The sequence below is a fragment of the Engystomops pustulosus genome, chromosome 7, assembly GCF_040894005.1.
Source record: "Engystomops pustulosus chromosome 7, aEngPut4.maternal, whole genome shotgun sequence".
Taxonomy (NCBI): domain Eukaryota; kingdom Metazoa; phylum Chordata; class Amphibia; order Anura; family Leptodactylidae; genus Engystomops; species Engystomops pustulosus.
Genome location: NC_092417.1, coordinates 172,646,039 through 172,673,980, shown reverse-complemented (window position 1 = coordinate 172,673,980; position 27,942 = coordinate 172,646,039). Strand labels below are relative to the sequence as shown.

General features: G+C 48.0%; 2 protein-coding genes across 2 annotated transcripts in view; both read right to left on the bottom strand.

Annotated features, from left to right (window-relative positions):
* The window catches only part of TTC17 (tetratricopeptide repeat domain 17), a 44,453-nt gene extending 33,619 nt beyond the window's left edge, over positions 1 to 10,834 (bottom strand). The window contains exons 1-3 of the mRNA XM_072118993.1: positions 10,580 to 10,834; positions 324 to 413; positions 76 to 245 (exon numbers count right to left, since the gene is read on the bottom strand). Coding sequence (XP_071975094.1) covers positions 76 to 245; positions 324 to 413; positions 10,580 to 10,819 — 500 coding nt within the window. The 5' untranslated portion in view covers positions 10,820 to 10,834. The remainder of the gene's footprint in view (positions 1 to 75; positions 246 to 323; positions 414 to 10,579) is intronic.
* A 3,148-nt stretch (positions 10,835 to 13,982) lies between these two features.
* API5 (apoptosis inhibitor 5) lies at positions 13,983 to 26,974 on the bottom strand. The gene is made up of 14 exons (XM_072118992.1): positions 26,754 to 26,974; positions 21,860 to 22,021; positions 21,623 to 21,716; positions 21,000 to 21,065; positions 20,736 to 20,887; positions 19,861 to 20,067; positions 19,652 to 19,756; positions 18,616 to 18,705; positions 18,180 to 18,361; positions 17,933 to 18,026; positions 17,564 to 17,620; positions 17,299 to 17,375; positions 16,142 to 16,278; positions 13,983 to 14,603 (listed from the first exon to the last, which is right to left on the bottom strand). Exons 1-14 carry the CDS (start codon positions 26,820 to 26,822, stop codon positions 14,524 to 14,526), a joined length of 1,572 nt encoding a protein of 523 aa, XP_071975093.1. The 5' UTR covers positions 26,823 to 26,974; the 3' UTR covers positions 13,983 to 14,523.
* Between the last annotated feature and the right edge of the window lie 968 nt (positions 26,975 to 27,942).

Here is a 27,942-nt window from a genome sequence, read left to right as displayed (position 1 = left end):
ATATAAACATCTCCAAAGAACTTCTGGTGAAATATCGCACAATCCCTCACAATACACGTTATAGTAAAGCATCACCTGATATTCTTGTCCTCCAGCGGCATGTACGTCCCATCATACAGGTCCATGTCACCTAGGGGCACCTTGGCCAGGACGCAGTCCGGATCATCCTTGTAATGTCTCTGCTCCAGCCCCGTGTCCCGGTCTTCATTCTCCTCAATGTGGATTTTCTGAGCAACGAGGTGTTTCTGCAGGAGAAGACGACAACAGGTGAGATGTAAGAAGCCGGGACTTGTAGGACTACAGGCCGTGCCGACAGCACTCACCTCCAGATCCTTCAGGTAGCCAACAGTGGTCTCCTGCCTCATGAGGATCACCAAATCATGAGGGTGCTTCAAGTTCATGGGAGAGTCCACCTGAGGACAAAAGAAATACAAGGAACTAGAACTGCACCCATAACAGAATAGGGAACTCAACAACAATACTCAATACCAAAGTCATACAAAATTATATATTTATCAGACACATCAACTCAGAGGAGCAGAAACTAACAGTAATCTATACAACAGCAGTCACTCAGTACCGCAAGCATCAGGAGTTATATTCTTGTACATAGGGGGCAGTATTATAGTAGTTATATTCTTGTACATAGGGGGCAGTATTATAGTAGTTATATTCTTGTACATAGGGGGCAGTATTATAGGAGTTATATTCCTGTACATAGGGGGCAGTATTATAGTAGTTATATTCTTGTACATAGGGGGCAGTATTATAGTAGTTATATTCTTGTACATAGGGGGCTGTATTATAGGAGTTATATTCCTGTACATAGGGGCAGTATTATAGTAGTTATATTCTTGTACATAGGGGGCAGTATTATAGTAGTTATATTCTTGTACATAGGGGGCTGTATTATAGGAGTTATATTCCTGTACATAGGGGGCAGTATTATAGGAGTTATATTCCTGTACATAGGGGCAGTATTATAGTAGTTATATTCTTGTACATAGGGGGCAGTATTATAGTAGTTATATTCTTGTACATAGGGGGCTGTATTATAGGAGTTATATTCCTGTACATAGGGGGCAGTATTATAGTAGTTATATTCTTGTACATAGGGGGCTGTATTATAGGAGTTATATTCCTGTACATAGGGGCAGTATTATAGTAGTTATATTCTTGTACATAGGGGGCAGTATTATAGTAGTTATATTCTTGTACATAGGGGGCTGTATTATAGGAGTTATATTCCTGTACATAGGGGGCAGTATTATAGGAGTTATATTCCTGTACATAGGGGGCAGTATTATAGTAGTTATATTCTTGTACATAGGGGGCAGTATTATAGTAGTTATATTCTTGTACATAGGGGGCTGTATTATAGGAGTTATATTCCTGTACATAGGGGCAGTATTATAGTAGTTATATTCTTGTACATAGGGGGCAGTATTATAGTAGTTATATTCTTGTACATAGGGGGCTGTATTATAGGAGTTATATTCCTGTACATAGGGGCAGTATTATAGTAGTTATATTCTTGTACATAGGGGGCAGTATTATAGTAGTTATATTCTTGTACATAGGGGGCTGTATTATAGGAGTTATATTCCTGTACATAGGGGGCAGTATTATAGGAGTTATATTCCTGTACATAGGGGGCAGTATTATAGTAGTTATATTCTTGTACATAGGGGGCAGTATTATAGTAGTTATATTCTTGTACATAGGGGGCTGTATTATAGGAGTTATATTCCTGTACATAGGGGCAGTATTATAGTAGTTATATTCTTGTACATAGGGGGCAGTATTATAGTAGTTATATTCTTGTACATAGGGGGCTGTATTATAGGAGTTATATTCCTGTACATAGGGGGCAGTATTATAGGAGTTATATTCCTGTACATAGGGGGCAGTATTATAGTAGTTATATTCTTGTACATAGGGGGCAGTATTATAGTAGTTATATTCTTGTACATAGGGGGCTGTATTATAGTAGTTATATTCCTGTACATAGGGGGCAGTATTATAGTAGTTATATTCTTGTACATAGGGGGCAGTATTATAGTAGTTATATTCTTGTACATAGGGGGCAGTATTATAGTAGTTATATTCTTGTACATAGGGGGCTGTATTATAGGAGTTATATTCCTGTACATAGGGGCAGTATTATAGTAGTTATATTCTTGTACATAGGGGGCAGTATTATAGTAGTTATATTCTTGTACATAGGGGGCTGTATTATAGGAGTTATATTCCTGTACATAGGGGGCAGTATTATAGGAGTTATATTCCTGTACATAGGGGGCAGTATTATAGTAGTTATATTCTTGTACATAGGGGGCAGTATTATAGTAGTTATATTCTTGTACATAGGGGGCTGTATTATAGGAGTTATATTCCTGTACATAGGGGGCAGTATTATAGTAGTTATATTCTTGTACATAGGGGGCTGTATTATAGGAGTTATATTCCTGTACATAGGGGCAGTATTATAGTAGTTATATTCTTGTACATAGGGGGCAGTATTATAGTAGTTATATTCTTGTACATAGGGGGCTGTATTATAGGAGTTATATTCCTGTACATAGGGGGCAGTATTATAGGAGTTATATTCCTGTACATAGGGGGCAGTATTATAGTAGTTATATTCTTGTACATAGGGGGCAGTATTATAGTAGTTATATTCTTGTACATAGGGGGCTGTATTATAGGAGTTATATTCCTGTACATAGGGGCAGTATTATAGTAGTTATATTCTTGTACATAGGGGGCAGTATTATAGTAGTTATATTCTTGTACATAGGGGGCTGTATTATAGGAGTTATATTCCTGTACATAGGGGCAGTATTATAGTAGTTATATTCTTGTACATAGGGGGCAGTATTATAGTAGTTATATTCTTGTACATAGGGGGCTGTATTATAGGAGTTATATTCCTGTACATAGGGGGCAGTATTATAGGAGTTATATTCCTGTACATAGGGGGCAGTATTATAGTAGTTATATTCTTGTACATAGGGGGCAGTATTATAGTAGTTATATTCTTGTACATAGGGGGCTGTATTATAGGAGTTATATTCCTGTACATAGGGGCAGTATTATAGTAGTTATATTCTTGTACATAGGGGGCAGTATTATAGTAGTTATATTCTTGTACATAGGGGGCTGTATTATAGGAGTTATATTCCTGTACATAGGGGGCAGTATTATAGGAGTTATATTCCTGTACATAGGGGGCAGTATTATAGTAGTTATATTCTTGTACATAGGGGGCAGTATTATAGTAGTTATATTCTTGTACATAGGGGGCTGTATTATAGTAGTTATATTCCTGTACATAGGGGGCAGTATTATAGTAGTTATATTCTTGTACATAGGGGGCTGTATTATAGGAGTTATATTCCTGTACATAGGGGCAGTATTATAGTAGTTATATTCTTGTACATAGGGGGCAGTATTATAGTAGTTATATTCTTGTACATAGGGGGCTGTATTATAGGAGTTATATTCCTGTACATAGGGGGCAGTATTATAGGAGTTATATTCCTGTACATAGGGGGCAGTATTATAGTAGTTATATTCTTGTACATAGGGGGCAGTATTATAGTAGTTATATTCTTGTACATAGGGGGCTGTATTATAGGAGTTATATTCCTGTACATAGGGGGCAGTATTATAGTAGTTATATTCCTGTACATAGGGGGCAGTATTATAGTAGTTATATTCCTGTACATAGGGGGCAGTATTATAGTAGTTATATTCCTGTACATAGGGGGCAGTATTATAGTAGTTATATTCCTGTACATAGGGGGCAGTATTATAGTAGTTATATTCCTGTACATAGGGGGCAGTATTATAGTAGTTATATTCCTGTACATAGGGGGCAGTATTATAGTAGTTATATCCCTGTACATAGGGGGCAGTATTATAGTAGTTATATCCCTGTACATAGGGGGCAGTATTATAGTAGTTATATCCCTGTACATAGGGGGCAGTATTATAGTAGTTATATCCCTGTACATAGGGGGCAGTATTATAGTAGTTATATCCTGTACATAGGGGGCAGTATTATAGTAGTTATATTCTTGTACATAGGGGGCAGTATTATAGTAGTTATATTCCTGTACATAGGGGGCAGTATTATAGTAGTTATTATCCTGTACATAGGGGGCAGTATTATAGTAGTTATATTCTTGTACATAGGGGGCAGTATTATAGTAGTTATATTCTTGTACATAGGGGGCAGTATTATAGTAGTTATATTCTTGTACATAGGGGGCAGTATTATAGCAGTTATTATCCTGTACATAGGGGACAGTATTATAGTAGTTATTATCCTGTACATAGGGGGCAGTATTATAGTAGTTATATTCTTGTACATAGGGGGCAGTATTATAGCAGTTATTATCCTGTACATAGGGGGCAGTATTATAGTAGTTATATTCTTGTACATAGGGAGCAGTATTATAGTGGTTATATTCTTGTACATAGGGGGCAGTATTATAGTAGTTATATTCTTGTACATAGGGGGCAGTATTATAGTACTGTAGTTATATTCTTGTACATAGGGGGCAGTATTATAGTAGTTATATTCCTGTACATAGGGGCAGTATTATAGTAGTTATATTCCTGTACATAGGGGCAGTATTATAGTAGTTATATTCCTGTACATAGGGGGCAGTATTATAGTAGTTATATTCCTGTACATAGGGGGCAGTATTATAGTAGTTATATTCTTGTACATAGGGGGAGTATTATAGTAGTTATATTCCTGTACATAGGGGGCAGTATTATAGTAGTTATATTCTTGTACATAGGGGGAGTATTATAGTAGTTATATTCCTGTACATAGGGGGCAGTATTATAGTAGTTATATTCCTGTACATAGGGGGCAGTATTATAGTAGTTATATTCTTGTACATAGGGGGCAGTATTATAGCAGTTATATTCTTGTACATAGGGGGCAGTATTATAGCAGTTATATTCCTGTACATAGGAAGCAGTATTATAGTAGTTATATACTTGTACATAGGGGGAGTATTATAGTAGTTATATTCTTGTACATAGGGGGCAGTATTATAGTAGTTATATTCCTGTACATAGGGGGCAGTATTATAGTAGTTATATTCCTGTACATAGGGGGCAGTATTATAGTAGTTATATTCCTGTACATAGGGGGCAGTATTATAGTAGTTATATTCCTGTACATAGGGGCAGTATTATAGTAGTTATATTCCTGTACATAGGGGGCAGTATTATAGTAGTTATATTCCTGTACATAGGGGCAGTATTATAGTAGTTATATTCCTGTACATAGGGGGCAGTATTATAGTAGTTATATTCTTGTACATAGGGGGCAGTATTATAGTAGTTATATTCCTGTACATAGGGGGCAGTATTATAGTAGTTATATTCTTGTACATAGGGGGCAGTATTATAGTAGTTATATTCCTGTACATAGGGGGCAGTATTATAGTACACAGAAGGTTTATTTCCCCACTTTGAGCAGAATTTCCCGTGTCCCTCTTAGTAGTTGTTGTGTTATTTCCTTTCTGATTCGCTGGATGTATCTGACGGCTTCAACAAACAAAACCATGGAATCAGGTGACGGATATATACATATAATACAGAATCATGAGGCCGGTGTTCGTCTCCTATGATCAGGATTCTCATTCCTATTGTTCTGTCTGGCCATGTGATGTCTCTGTGATGACTTGGGGCAGGTCACACTGTGAATCGTGGACCACACTGCTGGGGACGGGACTCCTTACATCATAGCGCTCTATAACCTGTTCCTGTATCTTCTCGGTAGTGTGGAGCATTAGGTTACTGCAGGATCAGGAGTCTCAGTGAGGAGGGAGACCTAATACTTTCCAATTTTTCTATTAAACCCTTCCTATGAATTTCTATACGTCCTGCAGCCACCACTGGGGGGAGCTCAATGCACACAATTTTCTAACCTTACCCAATGTATGATCAGTATGTAATACGCTCCCCCTAGTGGTGACTGCAGCCATTTAAATATGTATCTTAAAAGGACATTACCACAAGGATGAAGGACTCTATGCATACGAGCCTGAGGGGCTCCAGGCTTCATTAACACCTATTGGGCCTGGAGCCCCTCAGGCTCATTTGCATAGAGTCCTTCATCCTGGTGGTAGATGCCCTTTAATATTTTTGTATCAGGGAATGGATAACGCTGATGTGAACATGAGGCAATGCTGCTCTATGCCGCCGCCGGGGAGAAGACAATGACAGGATATCACATAACTATCCCTCCTGAACAAGGGCACACGTGTATCTACAGGCACATCCCCGGCAAGTCAACTGTGCTAAATCCCATTCACTTAGTGCAAGCAGAGGTATTATAAACCATAAATACCAGGGAAAAATGAATAACACAGGCAAAGTAAAAAAAACAAAAAACTCTGCTGCCTCCTCCTGTCAGGTGACCCTTGTCACCTCCTCCTCTCTCTCATCCTCCTCCCCCTCCTGTCAGGCCCCCCTGTGTTACCTCCTGTCAGGTGCCCTCTGTCCTCCCGTTACCCCTCCCTGTCAGGTCCCCTGTGTTACCTCCTGTCAGGTGCCCTCTGTCCTCCCGTTACCCCTCCCTGTCAGGTCCCCTGTGTTACCTCCTGTCAGGTGCCCTCTGTCCTCCCGTTACACCTCCCTGTCAGGTCCCCTGTGTTACCTCCTGTCAGGTGCCCTCTGTGATCCCGTTACCCCTCCCTGTCAGGTCCCCTGTGTTACCTCCTGTCAGGTGCCCTCTGTCCTCCCGTTTCCCCTCCCTGTCAGGTCCCCTGTGTTACCTCCTGACAGGTGCCCTCTGTCCTCCCGTTACCCCTCCCTGTCAGGTCCCCTGTGTTACCTCCTGTCAGGTGCCCTCTGTCCTCCCGTTACCCCTCCCTGTCAGGTCCCCTGTGTTACCTCCTGTCAGGTGCCCTCTGTGATCCTGTTACCCCTCCCTGTCAGGTCCCCTTGGTTATCTCCTGTCAGGTGCGCTCTGTCTTTCCGTTAGCCCTTCCTGTCAGGTCCCCTGTGTTACGTCCTGTCAGGTGCCCTCTGTCCTCCTGTTACCCCTCCCTGTCAGGTCCCCTGTGTTACCTCCTGTCAGGTGCCCTCTGTCCTCCCGTTACCCCTCCCTGTCAGGTCCCCTGTGTTACCTCCTGTCAGGTGCCCTCTGTCCTCCTGTTACACCTCCCTGTCAGGTCCCCTGTGTTACCTCCTGTCAGGTGCCCTCTGTCCTCCCGTTACCCCTCCCTGTCAGGTGCCCTTGGTTATCTCCTGTCAGGTGCCCTCTGTCCTCCTGTTACCCCTCCCCGTCAGGTCCCCTGTGTTACCTCCTGCCAGGTGCCCTCTGTCCTCCCGTTACCCCTCCCTGTCAGGTCCCCTGTGTTACCTCCTGTCAGGTGCCCTCTGTCCTCCCGTTACCCCTCCCTGTCAGGTCCCCTGTGTTACCTCCTGTCAGGTGCCCTCTGTCCTCCCGTTACCCCTCCCTGTCAGGTCCCCTGTGTTACCTCCTGTCAGGTGCCCTCTGTCCTCCCATTACCCCTCCCTGTCAGGTCCCCTGTGTTACCTCCTGTCAGGTGCCCTCTGTCCTCCCGTTACCCCTCCCTGTCAGGTGCCCTTGGTTATCTCCTGTCAGGTGCCCTCTGTCCTCCTGTTACCCCTCCCCGTCAGGTCCCCTGTGTTACCTCCTATCAGGTGCCCTCTGTCCTCCTGTTACACCTCCCTGTCAGGTCCCCTGTCTTACCTCCTGTCAGGTGCCCTCTGTCCTCCTGTTACACCTCCCTGTCAGGTCCCCTGTGTTACCTCCTGTCAGGTGCCCTCTGTCCTCCCGTTACCCCTCCCTGTCAGGTGCCCTCTGTCCTCCTGTTACCCCTCCCCGTCAGGTCCCCTGTGTTACCTCCTATCAGGTGCCCTCTGTCCTCCTGTTACACCTCCCTGTCAGGTCCCCTGTCTTACCTCCTGTCAGGTGCCCTCTGTCCTCCTGTTACACCTCCCTGTCAGGTCCCCTGTGTTACCTCCTGTCAGGTGCCCTCTGTCCTCCTGTTACACCTCCCTGTCAGGTCCCCTGTGTTACCTCCTGTCAGGTGCCCTCTGTCCTCCTGTTACCCCTCCCCGTCAGGTCCCCTGTGTTATCTCCTGTCAGGTGCGCTCTGTCTTTCCGTTAGCCCTTCCTGTCAGGTCCCCTGTGTTACCTCCTGTCAGGTGCCCTCTGTCCTCCTGTTACCCCTCCCTGTCAGGTCCCCTGTGTTACCTCCTGTCAGGTGCCCTCTGTCCTCCTGTTACACCTCCCTGTCAGGTCCCCTGTGTTACCTCCTGTCAGGTGCCCTCTGTCCTCCTGTTACCCCTCCCTGTCAGGTCCCCTGTGTTACCTCCTGTCAGGTGCCCTCTGTCCTCCCGTTACCCCTCCCTGTCAGGTGCCCTTGGTTATCTCCTGTCAGGTGCCCTCTGTCCTCCTGTTACCCCTCCCCGTCAGGTCCCCTGTGTTATCTCCTGTCAGGTGCGCTCTGTCTTTCCGTTAGCCCTTCCTGTCAGGTCCCCTGTGTTACCTCCTGTCAGGTGCCCTCTGTCCTCCTGTTACCCCTCCCTGTCAGGTCCCCTGTGTTACCTCCTGTCAGGTGCCCTCTGTCCTCCTGTTACCCCTCCCTGTCAGGTCCCCTGTGTTACCTCCTGTCAGGTGCCCTCTGTCCTCCCGTTACCCCTCCCTGTCAGGTCCCCTGTGTTACCTCCTGTCAGGTGCCCTCTGTCCTCCCGTTACCCCTCCCTGTCAGGTCCCCTGTGTTACCTCCTGTCAGGTGCCCTCTGTCCTCCCATTACCCCTCCCTGTCAGGTCCCCTGTGTTACCTCCTGTCAGGTGCCCTCTGTCCTCCCGTTACCCCTCCCTGTCAGGTGCCCTTGGTTATCTCCTGTCAGGTGCCCTCTGTCCTCCTGTTACCCCTCCCCGTCAGGTCCCCTGTGTTACCTCCTATCAGGTGCCCTCTGTCCTCCTGTTACACCTCCCTGTCAGGTCCCCTGTCTTACCTCCTGTCAGGTGCCCTCTGTCCTCCTGTTACACCTCCCTGTCAGGTCCCCTGTGTTACCTCCTGTCAGGTGCCCTCTGTCCTCCCGTTACCCCTCCCTGTCAGGTGCCCTCTGTCCTCCTGTTACCCCTCCCCGTCAGGTCCCCTGTGTTACCTCCTATCAGGTGCCCTCTGTCCTCCTGTTACACCTCCCTGTCAGGTCCCCTGTCTTACCTCCTGTCAGGTGCCCTCTGTCCTCCTGTAACACCTCCCTGTCAGGTCCCCTGTGTTACCTCCTGTCAGGTGCCCTCTGTCCTCCTGTTACACCTCCCTGTCAGGTCCCCTGTGTTACCTCCTGTCAGGTGCCCTCTGTCCTCCTGTTACCCCTCCCCGTCAGGTCCCCTGTGTTATCTCCTGTCAGGTGCGCTCTGTCTTTCCGTTAGCCCTTCCTGTCAGGTCCCCTGTGTTACCTCCTGTCAGGTGCCCTCTGTCCTCCTGTTACCCCTCCCTGTCAGGTCCCCTGTGTTACCTCCTGTCAGGTGCCCTCTGTCCTCCTGTTACACCTCCCTGTCAGGTCCCCTGTGTTACCTCCTGTCAGGTGCCCTCTGTCCTCCTGTTACCCCTCCCTGTCAGGTCCCCTGTGTTACCTCCTGTCAGGTGCCCTCTGTCCTCCCGTTACCCCTCCCTGTCAGGTGCCCTTGGTTATCTCCTGTCAGGTGCCCTCTGTCCTCCTGTTACCCCTCCCCGTCAGGTCCCCTGTGTTATCTCCTGTCAGGTGCGCTCTGTCTTTCCGTTAGCCCTTCCTGTCAGGTCCCCTGTGTTACCTCCTGTCAGGTGCCCTCTGTCCTCCTGTTACCCCTCCCTGTCAGGTCCCCTGTGTTACCTCCTGTCAGGTGCCCTCTGTCCTCCTGTTACCCCTCCCTGTCAGGTCCCCTGTGTTACCTCCTGTCAGGTGCCCTCTGTCCTCCCGTTACCCCTCCCTGTCAGGTCCCCTGTGTTACCTCCTGTCAGGTGCCCTCTGTCCTCCCGTTACCCCTCCCCGTCAGGTCCCCTGTGTTACCTCCTGTCAGGTGCCCTCTGTCCTCCCGTTACCCCTCCCTGTCAGGTCCCCTGTGTTACCTCCTGTCAGGTGCCCTCTGTCCTCCCGTTACCCCTCCCCGTCAGGTCCCCTGTGTTACCTCCTGTCAGGTGCCCTCTGTGATCCTGTTACCCCTCCCTGTCAGGTCCCCTGTGTTACCTCCTGTCAGGTGCCCTCTGTCCTCCCGTTACCCCTCCCCGTCAGGTCCCCTGTGTTACCTCCTGTCAGGTGCCCTCTGTCCTCCCGTTACCCCTCCCTGTCAGGTCCCCTGTGTTACCTCCTGTCAGGTGCCCTCTGTCCTCCCGTTACCCCTCCCTGTCAGGTCCCCTTGGTTATCTCCTGTCAGGTGCGCTCTGTCTTTCCGTTAGCCCTTCCTGTCAGGTCCCCTGTGCCACCACCTGTCAGGTGCCCTCTGTCCTCCCGTTACCCCTCCCTGTCAGGTCCCCTGTGTTACCTCCTGTCAGGTCCCCTCTGTCCTCCCTGTCAGGTGTCCTCTTACCTGTTGCTGGATCTTGCCGTCCTCCGTCACCACCCAGTGTGTTGTGGCCCCCGCGGGCCCCAGGGTGCAGAGCAGGGAGAGTACCCCGAGCAGACATGTCCAGCCCCGAGGGGTCCGCACTGCCCCCACCTGCGCTCCGGTCTCGGGGGGGCTCTGCGGGCCGCTTCTGCTGTCCGCCATCTTTCTTGCTGACATCACTTCCGCCACACAAACCGGAAGAGGAAGAGCCGCGGCCGCCATCTTAGTAGAGGCAAAGTCTTCCAGAAGCATAGGGTGTAGCGCCTATGAGAAGACGGCGGCTGCGGGGGAGGACTACAAGGACCAGCAGCTCCTGCTCAGAGGAGGTTTAGTGTTATAACGGCAGACATTCCTGCCGACAAAACTCTACGACTACAGCTCCGACTACAAGGAATCTCAAAAAGATCCTGTGTTTTCCTTAAACCAATTCTGCTAGTATTTAGTGCAACCTCATACAATTTTTGCGCTGCTTCTATTAAAGATCTATCCCGAATTTATACATATACATAAAAATGTTATACAGTGTATGGTAAATGTTGTCCAGAACTTCAAAATTGGGGTTTGTGGGACCCAGTTACTGCTCCAGGACATCAGTGACTGTCACATGGCATCTTCATTGTGTATGTGACCACTGAGCCTAGTGGCCATGTGTGACAGATGACTATTGAGGCCGGTGGTTAATAATTACGTGACACTGTTGAGGCCGGTGGTTAATCTGTAGTTGTGTCTCAAATATTGAGACCGTTGATTAATAAGGGGTCATGTGCAACATTATTGAGGCCGGTGGTTAGTCAGTAGTCACACGTGTGACGCAGCCGAGGCCAGTGGTTAGTCAGTAGTCACACGTGTGACGCAGCCGAGGCCAGTGGTTAGTCAGTAGTCACACGTGTGACGCAGCCGAGGCCAGTGGTTAGTCAGTAGTCACACGTGTGACGCAGTTGAGGCCGGTGGTTAGTCAGTAGTCACACGTGTGACGCAGCCGAGGCCAGTGGTTAGTCAGTAGTCACACGTGTGACGCAGTTGAGGCCGGTGGTTAGTCAGTAGTCACACGTGTGACGCAGTTGAGGCCGGTGGTTAGTCAGTAGTCACACGTGTGACGCAGTTGAGGCCGGTGGTTAGTCAGTAGTCACACGTGTGATGCAGTTGAGGCCGGTGGTTAGTTAGTAGTCACACGTGTGACGCAGCCGAGGCCAGTGGTTAGTCAGTAGTCACACGTGTGATGCAGTTGAGGCCGGTGGTTAGTCAGTAGTCACACGTGTGACGCAGCCGAGGCCAGTGGTTAGTAGTCACACGTGTGACGCAGTTGAGGCCAGTGGTTAGTCAGTAGTCACACGTGTGACACAGTTGAGGCCGGTGGTTAGTCAGTAGTCACACATGTGATGCAGTTGAGGCCGGTGGTTAGTCAGTAGTCACACGTGTGATGCAGTTGAGGCCGGTGGTTAGTCATTGCTCATGTGTGACACAGCTGAGGCCGGTAGATAATCCAGGTTCCATTAGCACGCCTCCCACATTCAATGCATTGTTGGTCGCAATACTCTGAACATAGATAAGGAGGGGGTGGGGGGGGTCAATGTTTGGGGCTATCTAATATCTAGTGTTACTTACTGTCCTGATGCCAGGATGACACCTCATTTGTTGAACACATACTCTGACACGAGGCTTTACACCTTATAAAACAAATTTATTCCAGCGCATGGAACTTGTTACAGAGCAAAAATGGAAAAAGAAAAAAAAACATTCCAATTCTGGAGAAGGAAAACGAAATAAACTGCAGTATAACATCACACACATCCAGGAACCGAACAGGAAGAAAAACATAAAAGCTCGGTGAGCAGAGGGGCCACCCAGCCAGGAGAGGTCACCTGGGGTCACGTCCTCACCAACATCCAGATTATGGATTTTTTAGAGAACCCCTTTAAAAGCAAACTATGTGAACCAGTGTGCAGTCTAAAGAGTTAATGGATGCAGGAAACAGTTTACCTTTATATACGGCCCCCCCCACTTTATCACAAATTTTCCAGGTGACAGGACGTAAATATTCATCAATATATAACATAATCAGTATATAGTGGAGAATGTGCAGGGACAAGGCCTCACAGCTTCATCGCAAGATACAGTCTTAAAACCCATGACCTCGGATCCCCTGTACACATGCATGCCTGGCCCAGCTAAGTGTGCATGTATTTCAGTAAGCAGAATGGAAGTTAGAACCGTAATATGGGGCTGATCTATAGTTCTTTTCCTAGTATCATGGCAATCGCCTGACTATCAGCACATTTCATCAAGGGCTTCCAAGAAAACCTACCCAGGGCAAGGTGTGATGCAGCTCCTGCAGTGTATTCATCACTATACACAGAGATTCATTATACCTAGTGATGTACCTGCATATAACAACCATAGGACATGCATGAGCCGGCTTCTACATCAGTGCTGCGGCCCATTCATTTCCAGGATCTCTGGGGGTCAACCAGAGAATGTGGACCAGTTTTTGGAGTTAGGAGTCCTCAGGACTATTATTTGGGTGTAAAGTACAACTATACAGGGGGTTATGTGTTCTGGGACTGCTACCTTCTTGTATCCCCATTATTGCTAGTCAGGGGCCCAGTCTTAGTGTTACTATTCACATCTTTATTGTTCCCAGCTCATTCCTATGGCCTGCATCCAATTCCTCAAAAAATAAAAGTTGGTGCTTGGCTGCAAAATACTGGACTTCTGGGACAAGGACCTCCCGGATTCAGCTAAAAGCAAGAATAATACTAATCTTTCGTGCACTTTTCCCATTCCATAGGGAGTCACCTGTGGCTTTAGCTCAAAATTTGTATCATACACAGGATGTGAGATTATCCAAAAGGGGTTCTCCAACTTATGGATTTAGTGATCGGTTTGGGGTTTTATACTCAATGAGCTGAGCTGCAGTTACCAGACCCGGACACTGTACATAGAACGGAGCTATTACTTTTGGAATGGGGTTAAATGCGACACCCTCAAATCTCACATTGAGGACACAGTTACCCCCATAGTTATCATATAACATGTTCATGCTCATAGATGTATTTACCAAGGGTTAGTCACCACCATTCACACGACCTCTAAACCTGCTGTGACCTCCCAGGTGCATCACAGAAGACGCCCCACAACCGGATTACATCCAAGGACGATTCAATACAGGAATGGATCCATTCATTGCAAAGACAGGATTTTTTCCCCCCTAGTTTTGAACCCCAAACATATTTATACCCCCAATTAAAATACAAAAAAAACAAACAGCACATGGAGTTACACAGTCTCCCATGTTAAAAAAAAAAGGAAAACAGCAAATCCTTCTGAGTTTTCGTGTTCAGACATCACACAGTACGGGGAAAAAAAAACAAAAAACAACAAAAACCTCGCTGTAGTGCCGCAGCTTTACTGTCAAAGAATAAATTAACAGATTAAAAAGAAAATAAAAAAAACAATTAAATTGAATCAAACCAAAAGAGGGTGATGGAGGGAGGCGTCTGCAGGTACCTTCTGCGCTCGCCGGCATGCAGATGGGCGCGTGGTCAAGGCGGACTTTGGCAATGAACCAAAAAATGTCAACTATGGGCTCGGAAATGAACAACATCCACCGCTCCGCACCTCGGCTTCTGAGCCCTTGGAGATTTAGGAGCTGTAGATGATCGACAGCAACGGCAAAGTTCATGTGAAAAGTGTTAGAAGAATATTCTACAGTCCTGCAGCGGCTGCACATAGTCCTATGGAGAAGCCGGTCCGGATCCTCTTATGTGCAGCGTCTGACCTGGAGGGGGAGGGGGGACATGAAGCTGCTGCGACGTCTGAATACAAAAAACGGTAGGTACATACAAAGGTAGAAAGAACGCTTTCATGTTAAAAAGTCTGTTGCCGGTGGCAGGTGATCAGCAGTCCAGCCTCACTACAGGTCCACATCAATATACTCTGCCCCGGCTGCGGTTCCCACGTCCTCCCCATCCTCTGCCCCGGCCTCCACGGAAGCCTCCTCGCTGTTCTGCAGGTGGAAAAAGAAAAAAAAAAAAGTATACGGTTACAAAGATCCATTCCACAATACAGCGGGTTTTTCTTATTGGTATCATGAGCCCCACTCCATAGAAATACACAGCACACGTGTGCTGCACCCTACCACTCCCGTACGCCGCCGTGTGAATGCAGCATAAGATGCATATATTACCAAAATAATTAACACCTTAAAAAGTAATCTACCATCAATATCCATCATGATCCATCAACCAGGGCGCTTACTCATAAATCCAAGCACCATAATGTTCTATTAAGTCGTCTCCTTCCTTCTAAAATCAGCTTTTATAATTCTGCTAATGAGCTTGAAAAGTTCTGGAGGAGTTACCAGTGCCCCTCCATGCTGCAGCTTCACAGGCTGTTACACTGTGCCGGATGAGAGGTGCTTAAGGTGTTTGGTAATAACTCCCAGAGCTCTTCAGGCTCATTAGCATGATTGTTAAAGTTGATTTTAGAAGGAAGGAGGCCATGGATAACAAATTTAAGATTCGCACAGTCCCGGTGCCTGGATCCATGAGTAAGTGTCCCTGGTTTATCAGGATGGATTTTGATGGTAGATTTCCTTTAAAGAGAACCTACTAGTTCTCAAAACTGCACCACCCCTGACCACAGTTTGTGCGCCGGTATTGCAACTCAGCTACATAAATGTAGCAGAATTGCAATACCAGCAGAAACAATGGCCAGGAGTAACTCTGTTTTTGGAAAAAAAGAAGTCATGTTTTTCAACCTCCGGCAATACCTTCAAAAGGAACACTCCAGACAAAGCTAATTAATTGAATAACACATGGTGCAGGGCTTGGAGGGAGGAGCAGGACTCATTTTCATCATATTCATAAACCCAGAAGTCCTGCTCTTCCATGCAGTCCCTGCACAAGGTATAATTCAATTCTAGCGTTCCTTTATAGGGAACCTGTAGGGAATAGTCTTGGGCATGTCGATGGAAAAAAAAAGAAAAAATGTATCTGAATAATTCCAATGATTTTTGATCATGGGGGTAAGCAGACGTTAGCATGCGGAGGTAACAGGAGAGAGGCTGGGGGAGGGCGATGAGGAGAAGAGGACTCGTGCCAATTTGCAATTACGGTCCCACCATTAGTGCACTAATTTGCATTGAGAAAAATAGAAATGTCTCTGAAAGTGGCAGATCACTGGGAAACAGCGCAGGTTTATGGAAGGCTTATGTAGTGCCCTTTCTTGTAGGTAGAGTATCGGTGTCTGATCAGTGAGGGGAAGGAAGGTATCGACTCTTCGGACCCCTATAGATAACAAGAACAAGGGCTCAGCAGTACCACCTATACAACACACGTGTCCTCTGGCCTCAGCAGTCTTATGTCATTCACCTGTACAGCTGTCACATGGGGAGACTTGTTGACTTGCCTGTAGTGCCGACACACTACACAGTCACTGAGGAGGATCATGTTATAGCAATAGATTACTGACCCAGACCCTTATGCGAGACATGTAGCCCCCTCCCACACACCCCTATATAACTAGATCACTAATGTTACTCACCATAAGGGAAGTTTCCTAGGCTTCCGCTGTATTTTCCGCTGGGAGGATTGTAGATCTGTCGGGAATCCCTCTTTGGTCCTGGAATAGGCTTTTTGGGAGGGGAACTTGAGGAACTGTCTTCACTTGACCTCTTTTGCCTAAAAGGTACAACAGGATTATAAATCTTTTAAACATTGAGAATAAAAGTAATGATTGTTTACTAACATAATAGTGTAAACTTATAACAATCAACCAATAAATTTCTATAGAACAGGGTTCCCCAAACTACGGCCCGCGGCCTTCGACAGTCGGGCAGGAGCCTCAGTCCATCCGGACAGGAAGCTCGTGGCCGTCACTGTATAGTGCTAGATGCGGCCAGAAACAGCCGCTCACGCACTATTACTGGAGCGATGTGTGCGGAATACAACCGCGGCGCACATCGCTCCATGAACTAGGATGCGCGGCCACGCACCCCCTTCCTGCACGGACGTGGCAAGAAGACGCGCGGCAGGAGACTTAGGAGAGTACAGGGTTTTTATTTTTTATTAAAAAGGGCAGTAAAAAGATTGTGGTGGCCGGGGGCCAATAGTTATGAGGGGCAGCCTAGGAAATAATTAATTATGAGGGGCAGCCTAGGAAATAATTAATTATGAGGGGCAGCCTAGTAATTAATGGGGGGGGGGGGGCATATTCAATAATTAATGGGTGGGGGGGGCATATTCAATAATTAATGGGGGGGGGGGGCATATTCAATAATTAATGGGGGGGGGTCCCAGTATATTTAATAACTGTCCCAATTAATTCATTAATTGGGCCAATATTTAAAATAGTTCTTAAGGTGGTGCAGTATATTAATTAATTGAGGGGGGTACCAGTGTATTACGGATGCGGACACATGTACCGCTATATATTTTTAAACTTTAGTCCGGCCCTCCAATGGTCTGAGGGGGACAGTGAACAAGTTTGGGGACCCCTGCTATAGAACATGCTGGAGCCTGGCATCACGGGATGTGTGAGCAGGTGATCAGACAGGGATGCCTAACCTTTGGAACAGGTCTCTACCCACTATATCTATTAAATCCTTAATCAACAAAAAAGGTCCAGCTTTCAAAGCTTTTACACATGGGCCGATATAATCGCTCTAGCGGCTTCATCTCTATAATCTCCGTCACACTCACCCAACTTCTGTTTTCTGCACTGGTTTCCAGGACAGGGTCACTGTGCTCTTGTAGGATGGAGGGTTATGGAATAGATCCTAGATGGGGATAAATAACCACTGTAACTACATGTGACATTCTGCAATTTTCGCAATACAATTTTTAGTTAATGAAATATTTAATGTACACGAGTTGCCCCACAATGCAAAACTACTGCATCATTTCCCCATGTATCCAAAACATGAAGAAAACCCCATTGAGAAAAAAACAAAAAAAAAACACTTACCTTGATCAAAACATTAATGTTGTTTGTAATTTTTAGGGCGACCACTTTGATTTTGTTCTGCAAGAAAGAAGCAGAGATATTTTTAGTGGACTTTTTGGATGTCTGTAATGATTATTCTCTGACACTAGCGCTACATTAGGCACATTCAGAGAGCCCTACAATGTTTTTTAGGGTGCTCCCCCCCCATGGCTACGTGTCAAGGGCTCTTGACAGGTATTTATTTGTAAGACTTCGTCCACATCTACCTCAGTGTCCTTGTTCTGCTCAGTCATATGGTGGAGATCACCAGTACCCCCCAGAGCTGGGTTAGTCAAATAGCTTACAGGTTCCCTTTAACCAGGTGACCAGTAATATGGCCATTACAATTACCTCTTCTGTCTTCAGGGAATCCCCGGTTTTTCCTTGCAGAGCCAGGCGGAGCTGTCGGATGTAGACCTGAAGTCCTCTGGCAAAGTACTGCAGCCTAGAGAGCAAACAAAGAATTGACCATGCAACATTACTGTTTTAACCCTAAACAGGAATTAAGACTTTGCTATTAAAGGCCACCTCTGCAGGCGGGGGGGGGGGAGACTTGCAGCCATTGATGCTCTCACATATCTTGGCATATATAACTTACCGGATTTTGAAGTCTTTCAGTTTATCAGCATCGACTTTGTCAATCAGAAAATCTGGCATTTTCCTCCCGAGCTGATGGAAGCTGAAGAGAAGACATTCCACATAACTGAACTGTAGCTTCGGCTCCTCGTTTGCAGAGTTTTCCCCGTTCTCTACCTCTTCAGGTGGAAGTGGCATGTATTCCTGTCAGGAGACAGTCCAAAGATTAATGATATGACAACACCTTGGGATGAATCATTTATCCTCCATAATATGAAGATAACGACAGGCAGCACCAATATAATGAGGGGGGGGCTATCTCTGCAGTTTTAGCCGCCACGGTCCTGTCTAGTCTATGGACCATGTAGCTTTTGCAGAGCATCACTGCTGCAGAACAAAAATAGAAACAAATGTGTCTTTTTTGTGTACGTGCACTTAATATATATGTAACTACTTACCAACAACTTATCAAAGAGCTTGTTCAGGTTTGACTCTAGTTTGTCCATGTCCCCACAGAAGGAGCTCATCTCAGCCAAGAGCTTCAAAACCTTCAAAAAAGAAAGCGTTCCAGCATTATGAGGTGTGCAAACTATCTAGGGGTAAATGCATGAATCAATCGGGCTGCTTATCATTCACAATGTTATAGGCATATGCCTTCCCTGTTTCACGGGTTATTATAGCTCAAAATCTTTGTACAAATCAAATGCATCAGAGCTCACATTTCAATGTTGAAACAAGTACCGTATATACTCGAGTATAAGCCGACCCGAGTATAAGCCGAGGCCCCTAATTTTACCACAAAAAAACTGGGAAAACCTATTGACTCGAGTATAAGCCGAGGGTGGGAAATGCATTGGTATATAGCCTGCCAGCCCCTGCCCCAGTGTATATAGCCTGCCAGCCCCTGCCCCAGTGTATATAGCCTGCCAGCCCCTGCCCCAGTGTATATAGCCTGCCAGCCCCTGCCCCAGTGTATATAGCCTGCCAGCCCCTGCCCCAGTGTATATAGCCTGCCAGCCCCTGCCCCAGTGTATATAGCCTGCCAGCCCCTGCCCCAGTGTATATAGCCTGCCAGCCCCTGCCCCAGTGTATATAGCCTGCCAGCCCCTGCCCCAGTGTATATAGCCTGCCAGCCCCTGCCCCAGTGTATATAGCCTGCCAGCCCCTGCCCCAGTGTATATAGCCTGCCAGCCCCTGCCCCAGTGTATATAGCCTGCCAGCCCCTGCCCCAGTGTATATAGCCTGCCAGCCCCTGCCCCAGTGTATATAGCCCCCCCCCTTCCCCGTCGTGCAGCACAACAATACCGGATGGATCGCACAGAAGATCTACGGGTGCCGCCAGAAAGGCGAGTTTTGATTTATTTATTTTTTCGACTCGAGTATAAGCCGAGTTTGGGTTTTTAAGCACATTTTTTGTGCTGAAAAACTAGGCTTATACTCGAGTATATAAGGTAATAGTCAGGGCAGACTATGCACCTTAGTGCTATTACTTGCCTCTAGCTGGACATCAATGCCCTCCGCTGGACTGGTCAGGGTGCTCAGGATGGGGAGGACGTTCTCACAGAAATAAGTCACAAAGTTTGTTGAGTGGACATTTTTCTAGGAATAAAAAAAAATCAAGAATTTAGGTTGAATATGATACAAATCTTCCCTCATAGCTCAGTACATCATTCTATGGATCTATATCCTGACTGGACACTTACTGAGAACAGCGGCACCGCCTGGCGCATACACTGCAGCAGGCGATCCACAGAGTCCGGGTCTGCTGGGTTCAGCGTTTGGTGCAGTCCCGCTTGCTCAGACACCAGGTCCACCAGCTGCTGACGGCCGCTAACTGTCTGCAGGTTTTTCAGTGAAGAAAGGATTTTCATGAACAGAACAAACTCTTCTCCGGTGACATCATACAGAACCTGAGGCAAACAGTGATAATCATGACTGCTGCAGATAACCAAGTCATAAAACTCATCCTGAAACGAATGAATGTAAGCAAAAGGAATAGAGAGGCCCATAAATTCCCACTTTACAATACAAAAGATGAAACTTTGTAAACTTTTAGAGACTTAACAAGACCCTTTCACGAGACATAGTATATAGCTCTCACAGAACATGGTGACATTTTACTATGTGTGTATTAGATGTATAATCACTATATCTATAATCACACGTATAACCGTTGACCCCTGGACGCTTCTAGGCAGAATGTTCTACGCCAGAAGTCCATATTCTCCATAGCATTCCAATGCAGGTCTGCTATACTAGGGTTTGAAAGAAGTTCCCACCACCCCATACTAGGTGATAGCTGCAGGACTTTGCCATGGGACGTGGCTCCTGTGTAACCCATTTGCTGTATTGAAATAAAGCTCACGAAATATGATACTATGAAATATCACTCAGTGCTCGTTTTCGCTGATCACTAGGGCCTTTGGTGCCAATAGCTGTATAGAGTCTATCCCCTCTTTAGCCATGGCTAGTTGTTAGGGCAATTAATTTGCCGAGTTGCATGCTCTGGCATCATGTCCTGGACACGTAAGAATGCAGAACCTGCCCAGTCATCTCTTATCACTAGATATGCAATTACCTTCTTTGATTCTGAGAATATGAAGTCGTCCACCTCCTTTGTCATGACGTCTTCAGGAAGTGCTTTCAGCTTAGTGGAAAGGAATTTGATGGCTCGCTCACGCACTATATCTTCCCCGTGAAGAATCTGGCTGAACAAGCCTCCCAATGTGCCTGAGCGGGAGAGAGGAGACACCAACTTAATATGTATTAAGGCTCTGAAGAAAACCGAAACCTCGTCTGGAGAAAGAATGCAAAGCCCATAAGATTTCTGATGGGTAATTACCTTTGGCATCCATCTTGAAGATGCTCAGCAAAGCGTTATTCACCAGATTGAACTCGGCTGAGTCGTCTAAAAAACAAAAATACAACATTAAAATCTGTCGGAAATTAATCTTTAATCCCTTTAGTCTTTCATTAAAGGGGTGGGACAACAGGTAGATTTTTAATCTGGGTCAAAATAATCCAAATGAACAATTTGGCAGCGTCTATATGCGCCTAACAGTTGTTGGGCGCAGCAGCACCGGTCACTGCAGAATCTGGCCATACTAAAATGGGAAGGTGGGGTACCCCTATGAATTGGAGACGCTACATGTAGAATGGTAGTTCGCGGTATTTCGATGTGTGTAATACAGTACAAAGACACATGGTTTGTTGGTAAATCAATGGCATGGGCGCTAGAGGTGGCACTTGGAGCCCTCTGTGGGGTCAGCCGGGCTTTGCCCCAGAACAGAGTTCACCAGACAAGACTCCATTTTAAAGCAGCACATCATCTTCTGCAAGCCCAAGAAGCCAAGAAGTAATGGACAGGGCTGGGTTATCTTTGGCCCTTCTGCTGACCCCACAAATCTTCATGTACAGAGGGACCCTAGAGAAAAGCTACAATGATAGTCCGGATTCGCCCAGTACCTGATTGTAGAAGTTGGGTGAGAATATCGGCCACACGCGGCAGGTTCTCTCCGGTGGCAAACTGGGACAGTTCTTTGATGGCTTGCCGACGGATCTAATACAGAAAGGAAACAGTCAGGGTTAGCTAAAGGAACACTATGGTAGATTTTCGGTAACAGACTTAATAAAAACCTGCAAACATGTCAAATTATACACAGAAAAAAATTCAGCCGCCGAAAATTAGATGAGATCTCGTACCGAAACATCCTCATCCTCGCACAGGTCCAGCTGGGCATTGAGCGCAGCATCAGAAAGGTCCGGGAAATGTTTGAAGAACTTGGGGATAAACTGAGCGGCCAATCTCTTCTCCTTGGCGCCTCCTTTCACTCCATCCAGGATGATCTGGTAGGCGGCTTTATGCTGTGGAGACAATGGGGAGGTGGTGTCACTACTGCACACGAACTACACGGGATACAACACAAAGACAAACTAACACGTGACAGCTGCAAAAACAGCACCAGAAAAGATCACTACATGTGTCCAAGAGCCACAGCTACCTGCACCACGTCCCCTGCAGGACAACAGTAAGGACATTCACTCACATATGACTGACTGAGGACAGATGAGAGGAAGAAAAAGCTTTTGACAATCTCAGAGGCCAAGAAACCTTATAAATACACAGTTATAATGATCCTGAGTAACATCCATGTACTCCAGAGCTGCACTCACTATTCTGCTGCTGGTGCACTCACTGTGTACATACATGACATTACTTATCCTGTACTGATCCTGAGTTACATCCTGTATTATACCCCACAGCTGCACTCACTATTCTGCTGCTGTGCAGTCACTGTGTATATACATGACATTACTTATCCTGTACTGATCCTGAGTTACATCCTGTATTATACCCCAGAGCTGCACTCACTATTCTGCTGCTGGTGCAGTCACTGTGTACATACATGACATTACTTATCCTGTACTGATCCTGAGTTACATCCTGTATTATACTCTAGAGCTGCACTCACTATTCTGCTGCTGGTGCAGTCACTGTGTACATACATGACATTACTTATCCTGTACTGATCCTGAGTTACATCTTGTATTATACCCCAGAGCTGCACTCACTATTCTGCTGCTGTGCAGTCACTGTGTACATACATGACATTACTTATCCTGTACTGATCCTGAGTTACATCCTGTATTATACCCCAGAGCTGCACTCACTATTCTGCTGCTGGTGCAGTCACTGTGTACATACATGACATTACTTATCCTGTACTGATCCTGAGTTACATCCTGTATTATACACCAGAGCTGCACTCACTATTCTGCTGCTGGTGCAGTCACTGTGTACATACATGACATTACTTATCCTGCACTGATCCTGAGTTACATCCTGTATTATACACCAGAGCTGCACTCACTATTCTGCTGCTGGTGCAGTCACTGTGTACATACATGACATTACTTATCCTGTTCTGATCCTGAGTTACATCCTGTATTATACTCCAGAGCTGCACTCACTATTCTGCTGCTGGTGCAGTCACTGTGTACATACATGACATTACTTATCCTGTACTGATCCTGAGTTACACCCTGTATTATACTCCAGAGCTGCACTCACTATTCTGCTGCTGGTGCAGTCACTGTGTATATACATGACATTACTTATCCTGTACTGATCCTGAGTTACATCCTGTATTATACTCCAGAGCTGCACTCACTATTCTGCTGCTGGTGCAGTCACTGTGTACATACATGACATAACTTATCCTGCACTGATCCTGAGTTACATCCTGTATTATACCCCAGAGCTGCACTCACTATTCTGCTGCTGGTGCAGTCACTGTGTACATACATGACATAACTTATCCTGCACTGATCCTGAGTTACATCCTGTATTATACCCCAGAGCTGCACTCACTATTCTGCTGCTGGTGCAGTCACTGTGTACATACATGACATAACTTATCCTGCACTGATCCTGAGTTACATCCTGTATTATACCCCAGAGCTGCACTCACTATTCTGCTGCTGGTGCAGGCACTGTGTACATACATGACATTACTTATCCTGTACTGATCCTGAGTTACATCTGTATTATACCCCAGAGCTGCACTCACTATTCTGCTGCTGCTGCAGTCACTGTGTACATACATGGCATTACTTATCCTGTACTGATCCTGAGTTACATCCTGTATTATACCCCAGAGCTGCACTCACTATTCTGCTGGTGCAGTCACTGTGTACATACATGACATTACTTATCCTGTACTGATCCTGAGTTACATCCTGTATTATACCCCAGAGCTGCACTCACTATTCTGCTGCTGGTGCAGTCACTGTGTATATACATGACATTACTTATCCTGTACTGATCCTGAGTTACATCCTGTATTATACTCCAGAGCTGCACTCACTATTCTGCTGCTGGTGCAGTCACTGTGTACATACATGACATTACTTATCCTGTACTGATCCTGAGTTACATCCTGTATTATACTCCAGAGCTGCACTCACTATTCTGCTGCTGGTGCAGGCACTGTGTACATACATGACATTACTTATCCTGTACTGATCCTGAGTTACATCTGTATTATACCCCAGAGCTGCACTCACTATTCTGCTGCTGCTGCAGTCACTGTGTACATACATGGCATTACTTATCCTGTACTGATCCTGAGTTACATCCTGTATTATACCCCAGAGCTGCACTCACTATTCTGCTGGTGCAGTCACTGTGTACATACATGACATTACTTATCCTGTACTGATCCTGAGTTACATCCTGTATTATACCCCAGAGCTGCACTCACTATTCTGCTGCTGGTGCAGTCACTGTGTATATACATGACATTACTTATCCTGTACTGATCCTGAGTTACATCCTGTATTATACTCCAGAGCTGCACTCACTATTCTGCTGCTGGTGCAGTCACTGTGTACATACATGACATTACTTATCCTGTACTGATCCTGAGTTACATCCTGTATTATACTCCGGAGCTGCACTCACTATTCTGCTACGTTACAGGGGCAAGGCCCGGGCAGAGGGGGGTGGGGGGGGGGGGGTCTACGTTACAGGGGCAAGGCCCGGGGAGAGGGGAGAGGTCTACGTTACAGGGGCAAGGCCCGGGGAGAGGGGAGAGGTCTACGTTACAGGGGCAAGGCCCGGGGAGAGGTCTACGTTACAGGGGCAAGGCCCGGGGAGAGGGGGGAGGTCTACGTTACAGGGGCAAGGCCCGGGGAGAGGGGGGAGGTCTACGTTACAGGGGCAAGGCCCGGGGAGAGGGGGGAGGTCTACGTTACAGGGGCAAGGCCCGGGGAGAGGGGGGAGGTCTACGTTACAGGGGCAAGGCCCGGGGAGAGGGGGGAGGTCTACGTTACAGGGGCAAGGCCCGGGGAGAGGGGGGAGGTCTACGTTACAGGGGCAAGGCCCGGGGAGAGGGGGGAGGTCTACGTTACAGGGGCAAGGCCCGGGGAGAGGGGGGAGGTCTACGTTACAGGGGCAAGGCCCGGGGAGAGGGGGGAGGTCTACGTTACAGGGGCAAGGCCCGGGGAGAGGGGGGAGGTCTACGTTACAGGGGCAAGGCCCGGGGAGAGGGGGGAGGTCTACGTTACAGGGGCAAGGCCCGGGGAGAGGGGGGAGGTCTACGTTACAGGGGCAAGGCCCGGGGAGAGGGGGGAGGTCTACGTTACAGGGGCAAGGCCCGGGGAGAGGGGGGAGGTCTACGTTACAGGGGCAAGGCCCGGGGAGAGGGGGGAGGTCTACGTTACAGGGGCAAGGCCCGGGGAGAGGGGGGAGGTCTACGTTACAGGGGCAAGGCCCGGGGAGAGGGGGGAGGTCTACGTTACAGGGGCAAGGCCCGGGGAGAGGGGGGAGGTCTACGTTACAGGGGCAAGGCCCGGGGAGAGGGGGGAGGTCTACGTTACAGGGGCAAGGCCCGGGGAGAGGGGGGAGGTCTACGTTACAGGGGCCAGGCCCGGGGAGAGGGGGGGTCTACGTTACAGGGGCAAGGCCCGGGGAGAGGGGGGGGTCTACGTTACAGGGGCAAGGCCCGGGGAGAGGGGGGGGTCTACGTTACAGGGGCAAGGCCCGGGGAGAGGGGGGGTCTACGTTACAGGGGCAAGGCCCGGGGAGAGGGGGGGGTCTACGTTACAGGGGCAAGGCCCGGGGAGAGGGGGGGGTCTACGTTACAGGGGCAAGGCCCGGGGAGAGGGGGGGGTCTACGTTACAGGGGCAAGGCCCGGGGAGAGGGGGGGGTCTACGTTACAGGGGCAAGGCCCGGGGAGAGGGGGGGGTCTACGTTACAGGGGCAAGGCCCGGGGAGAGGGGGGGTCTACCTTACAGGGGCAAGGCCTGGGGAGAGGGGGGTCTACCTTACAGGGGCAAGGCCTGGGGAGAGGGGGGGGTCTACATTACAGGGGCAAGGCCTGGGGAGAGGGGGGTCTACCTTACAGGGGCAAGGCCCGGGGAGAGGGGGGTCTACCTTACAGGGGCAAGGCCCGGGGAGAGGGGGGGTCTACGTTACAGGGGCAAGGCCCGGGGAAAGGGGGGGTCTACGTTACAGGGGCAAGGCCCGGGGAAAGGGGGGGGGGGGTCTACACTACAGGGGCAAGGCCCGGGGAGAGGGGGGGGTCTACATTACAGGGGCAAGGCCCGGGGAGAGGGGGGGGGACTACGTTACAGGGGCAAGGCCCGGGGAGAGGGGGGGTCTACGTTACAGGGGCAAGGCCCGGGGAGAGGGGGGGTCTACGTTACAGGGGCAAGGCCTGGGGAGAGGGGGGTCTACGTTACAGGGGCCAGGCCCGGGGAGAGGGGGGTCTACGTTACAGGGGCAAGGCCTGGGGAGAGGGGGGTCTACGTTACAGGGGCAAGGCCTGGGGAGAGGGGGGTCTACATTACAGGGGCAAGGCCTGGGGGGGCGGTCAGGGATCACTACTACGACGATCAGATCGTTACTGGTCGGTTCTGAGCTCAGTAGACGATCCCATTGTACGATGAGTAGAGCGGGGCCTGGCACGCGTGGAGGCGGGAAGCCCGGGTACAGGGATACTCGAGGGGTGAAGGGACCGGACGAGGCCTAGACCCCGCAGAAGCCTGAACATGGCCGCCCCCTGCCGGGATACGGGCCCGGGCGCTGCTCACCTGGCTCACGTCGTCCTTGGCATCGGCCAGGATGCCATAGTTCCGGTAGAGCTCCTCCACGGTCGGCATGTCTCCCTCTGTGTGTGCGGCGATGTCCCGGGCTCCGGCGATCTCCTCAGTGTGTGCGCAGCACAGAGACACCAACTGTACAGGAGGCGGCGCGGGAAAGACGAGATCTCAGCGCTGACCGCGCCACGTCACAGCGGCCCCCAGCGGCTCCTGCGGGAAGTGCAGCACCAGCTGCGAGCACCGAGCCACGTGACCCCGAGGGGGAGGAGACAGGGTGAGAGGCCCGCCCCGCCTCCCGACTGCCGTTGAAGTCGGATCATCATCACACATCAGGAACACTTTATATATTTTTTTATATGAGACTTTTTGTAGTCTGTTGCACAACCTTTAGTTATAGTTTTATTGCTGATAATATAATATATGCAAATATTGAACCCAGTCAGCTCCAAGAGCCTTTTATGGGGTCATTTCTTTGGCAAAACGGATTTAAATGGGTATTTCAATTTTAAAGGGGTGGTCCAGGTGACTGTATAATTATGTGATCGGTGTCGCTTTCACCTCTTGAGTTGTACACATGATGGCGTCACTTACCTCTCACTGTCTCGTGATAAGTTGCCTTTATACCCAACGTGTGAATTTACTACCGTAACTTATCCCTTATCATGTGGGGATGAAGGAAATTACAGAAATCATGGCTGCCTTTTTCTACATATTGCGCCCCTCTTGTCTAGTGGTTGCTTCTGGTATTGCAGCTTAGGTCTCGTAACTTCCACAATATCTGCAATACCAATGAAAACCTATGGACAAGAGAGGCGCCATTTCAGGATGTGATCGATGTTCTGTCATCTTGAACAACCTCTGAAAAAATGAAGCAATATTTTTTTTTTTTTACTTTATTTTTTTTTTTTTGGATTCGGGACAAATGATGACCTGACAGGCCCTGATGTCTGATCACCAAACTCCAATGGCGGGATGTGTATGTGTGTGTAGGTACAAGTCCAGGGGGACCCCTAAGATGCCATGGGGTTAACCCCTTCAATCAGATGCCTCACTGACTGTAGTGTCTGCTACCACTGTAAACTGTGCTGACACCTGCTGGTCATTATGTTAACTTCATGATGGCAGCGCCAGGTTTGTGCCGTAATAACATTCACTGGACAAAAGCTCCTTGTCCTTTGTG

Excerpts from the sequence above, each read along its gene's own strand:
- API5 (XM_072118992.1), bottom strand. The coding sequence starts at position 26,822 with ATGCCGACCGTGGAGGAGCTCTACCGGAACTATGGCATCCTGGCCGAT. Across the intron at positions 18,362-18,615 it reads AGCTCTTTGATAAGTTGTTG|GAATACATGCCACTTCCACC; the intron begins GTAAGTAGTTAC and ends GTCTCCTGACAG. Across the intron at positions 18,027-18,179 it reads CTGAAAGACTTCAAAATCCG|GCTGCAGTACTTTGCCAGAG; the intron begins GTAAGTTATATA and ends TTTGCTCTCTAG.